This window comes from Mus caroli, chromosome 18 (assembly GCF_900094665.2).
Source record: "Mus caroli chromosome 18, CAROLI_EIJ_v1.1, whole genome shotgun sequence".
In the NCBI taxonomy this organism is placed as follows: Eukaryota; Metazoa; Chordata; class Mammalia; order Rodentia; family Muridae; genus Mus; species Mus caroli.
This window is the reverse complement of record NC_034587.1, coordinates 29,121,800-29,125,332: the sequence shown is the minus strand read 5'-3', so window position 1 is coordinate 29,125,332 and position 3,533 is coordinate 29,121,800. Positions and strand designations below refer to the sequence as shown.

At 42.5% G+C, this 3,533-nt stretch overlaps 1 protein-coding gene across 5 annotated transcripts in view; it reads right to left on the bottom strand.

The window, feature by feature from the left end:
- The window catches only part of Ammecr1l (AMMECR1 like), a 21,268-nt gene continuing 17,735 nt past the window's right edge, over window positions 1-3,533 (bottom strand). For 2 of the 5 annotated variants that reach the window (XM_029472036.1, XM_029472033.1), the window contains exons 7-8: window positions 1,954-2,050; window positions 1-248 (exon numbers count right to left, since the gene is read on the bottom strand). In XM_029472036.1, the coding sequence (XP_029327896.1) occupies window positions 137-248; window positions 1,954-2,050 (209 nt within the window). In that variant the 3' untranslated portion in view covers window positions 1-136. Of the gene's footprint in view, window positions 249-726; window positions 855-1,953; window positions 2,051-3,533 lie in introns of all 5 variants that reach the window. The other 3 variants (XM_029472037.1, XM_029472034.1, XM_029472035.1) reach the window with 2 other exon arrangements.

The window sequence follows — 3,533 nt, the reverse complement described above, 5'->3', positions numbered from 1 at the left end:
ACTTGGCAAGGGAAGCTAGCATCATAAAATGGTGCAGTAATAGAAGTAACTGGACCAGGAAGAGGAGGCATCTGCTCCAATGATGTCATAGCCATTGGTGGCCACAGGGGGGTGGGACTGGTCATGTAGCCGTGTGTCAGGAGTAATGATTGTAGAGGGGCGGGGCATGAAGAGTGCCATTCCGGAAACAGTGCTGTCGAGAAGCAATATACTCTGCATAACTGATTGTCACCTTCTCACTTCGATACCTGTATGAGGAAACAGGCAAAGTGTTAAGAACCCCAAATATCTCAGTGTCAAGAGTCACTCAGTAGAGAAAACTAAAAGCTTATCCCATAGTTCCAAAGAATAAAATGGAAGACCAAGAGCAATCTTACTTACAGAAAATGAAAAGACGGCACAAGAAAATGATGCTGTTATTACAAATGAACAAGATGAGAAAGCACAGTCACAGTTCACCCCTGAGAATGTATCTCAGCACATCCCACCTCAAAACGCTACATATGCTTATCAACAGGCTGCTGGTAAGCAATCTGCTACCAGGATCTGGATGAGGAATTTCAAAGTCAAATTACATGGGTGATAGATTGGAAGATGGCTTCACCAAAACCCAGTGTAAACTGCGTTATCTACGTTCAGGTTAAAAATGAGATAAATTTGACAGAAATGCAACCTCAATTTGTAGAAGAGCAACAAACAAGTTATAACTAAAAGGGGCATAGATACCTAATTCTGGGTCAAACTCTGATGAAGCAGGTTAATGGATCCTTGGCTATAGGAAGGTCTCAATCCCCAGGTGAATATGCCACATCACGGGGCCATCAGAACAGAATTCATAGCACTTTGGCTTTGCTCTGGAAAGAGCCATGAGTCAGGATGCAAAGCATGGGTGTTACAAACCTATGGAGCCTACTACAGACCACAGGAGCTGGGTGACAATCCTTACCCAGAGCCATCTCTTTCCCACTGTAATCACTTCTCCACTGCAAGGTGATTATTCCTGAATTTTGACAGGGAAATGGCTGTTCAAATAAATTGTAATAGTAATAATGCTTTGTATTTGCAGTGTTTATTATTACTATTATTACTATTGTTATATTTTGGTGCTGGAGAAAAAGCCCAGGGCCTTGAGCATGCTATATATTAAGCTCTACCACTGAGCCGCCGCAGTCCCAGCCCCTTGATTTTTTTGGAATTTAATGCATTCAAAAACACTGGGTTATCTTCCAAACAAACCTGTGAAGCTAGCATACGATGACTCAGCATTTTGTAGATGAGGGTCATAGCAAAGGCCCACCAAAGCTAACTTCTCTGTTCCCAACATCAGCACAAAGGGGTAGAACACTGACACCCACTGAACACCTCCAGTGTTACCCTTGGCTGAAAACACTATACCTTACCTTAAAACCTGAAAGAATTACAACTTGCATCCTACAGACAGGAAACAGTTCAGGGAGATGGACTAACTTCCCAGGTTACATAGCTAATAAATAACTAAGCCTAGGATATAGACCCAAGTTAGTATGTGTTCTATAAAACTATAGTCAGCTTGCCCTAGAAGTACTATTCCCCAAATGGATCGGATCCTTTTGGCTCCTTGTAAATATGCCTCTGCTTTATTCTCTGCCATCTGACTGTGGTGACTAGGAAGACCACCTTTAAGTGACCCTGGATTTACACTGCTGGAGGCCTCACATTTTAAATCCATCCTCCCCCTAAATCTCCTTGGCAGGTTGAACTCTGTTTCAATCCTGTTAGACTGGCTATGGAAACCAAGAATAGCTGGGGAGTCTCCACTTTTGCAGCCACTATATATATCCTCTGAGCTCTATCTTACACAAACTCCTTTGGCTTAGGGGTATAAATTACTGTTTTCTTCTCCTTCCCACCACAGATCCTGTATTCAACCCCCATTTAAGAACACCTAACAAGGAGAACAGGGCAGCTGCTTACCTTGTGAGTTTGATTGATTTTCTGAATTCACTGGTAATTGGAGCCTTAAAACCACCTTTCCTGAGCAAGGAATCTATTGTCTGGATCTGATCCCAGTCTGAGGAAAACAAGCCAAAATAGGGTCAGTACACAGTCAAAACATGGGGGGAACATGCTCCAATATGACCAGTGTAGGAAGACAAATGGGATTCAAGAAACAGAGTGTGCTGGGGAAAAGAAAGCACTGGGCCATGGTCCCACACACTGGAAGCCAATCAGCCTCACTAACAGTCCAGCAAAGACCCTGACATGTACATTATAACTCATTGTGCCATGATTCTGTCCAAGTCTCCTCTCTTTCTTACCAGATATTACTGAAGATCATGTTTTACCCAGGGCTGCTCTATAAAAAGGCAGATTAGAAAGACAGGGTCTCACTACATTGCCTAGATTTTTTTTTTTTTAAGACTTTATTTTACTTTTTATCTCTGGGTATGTGTATGTTGGTGGTATGTACACATGACAGAAGATGATGTAGGGTCCCCTGAAAGTGGAGTTATAGGTGGTGAGCAGCCCATCATGGGTGATGGGAAGCAAATCTAGGTCCACTGCAAAGCAGTAAGAATTACTCTTTGTATTTTATTTTCAGTTTGTCAAGACGAGGTTTTTCTGTGTAGCCTTGGCTGTCTTGGAACTCTGTAGACCAGGCTGGCCTCTAACCCAGAGATCATTCTGCCTTCTAAATGCTGGGATTAAAGGCATGCACTACTACTATTATCTGGGTTTTATTTTTTGTTTTCATTTTGTTATTACTATTTTTTTTAATGTGCATTGGTGTTTTCCCTGCATGTATGTCTGAGGGCATCAGATTCCCTAGAATCTGGAGTTATGGACAGTTGTGAGCTGCCACGTGGGTGCTGGGAACTGAACCTGAGTCCTTTGGAAGAGCAGCCAGTGTTCTCAACCACTGAGCCACACCTAGGATGACCTTGAACTTTCAGCTCCAAGAAATTTCTCGGCCTCCTATGCAGATGAAACACTGCAGGCATCATGTGTCACTACAGTAGAGGGTTTTTAAAATTATTTTAAATTGTGTTTGTATGTGTTTGGCTATGTGAACCAGAGTGCATAGACCCCAGATGCCAGAAACAAAGGATCCCCATGGAAGCACACTTGGGAACCAGAAATCAAACTTCAGTTCTCTGGAAGAGCAGTAAGGACTCTCTTGCTGAGCCATTCACCAGCCAAGAGGAAGAATTAAATTATGTGGCTTTTACTGCCTTGAACAGCCTTCCTTCAGGTTGATACTTGGTATGACAGAACTGATAGCAATAAGAAAATTATTTCCTTAGTGAAGAGAGAAAAGTTCTTCACATCTGTAGTAATGTCCTTTACTGTTTGTTTGTTTGTTTGGTTGGTTTTGGGTTTTGTTTTAGTTTGTTTGTTTTGGATACATGGTCTTGTAATGTATACCCCAATTTATGCTCAAACTTAAAAAGGAGATCCTTGGGCTGGAGAGATGGCTCAGTGGGTAAGAGCACCCGACTGCTCTTCCGAAGGTCCAGAGTTCAAATCCCAGCAACCACATGGTGGCTCACAAC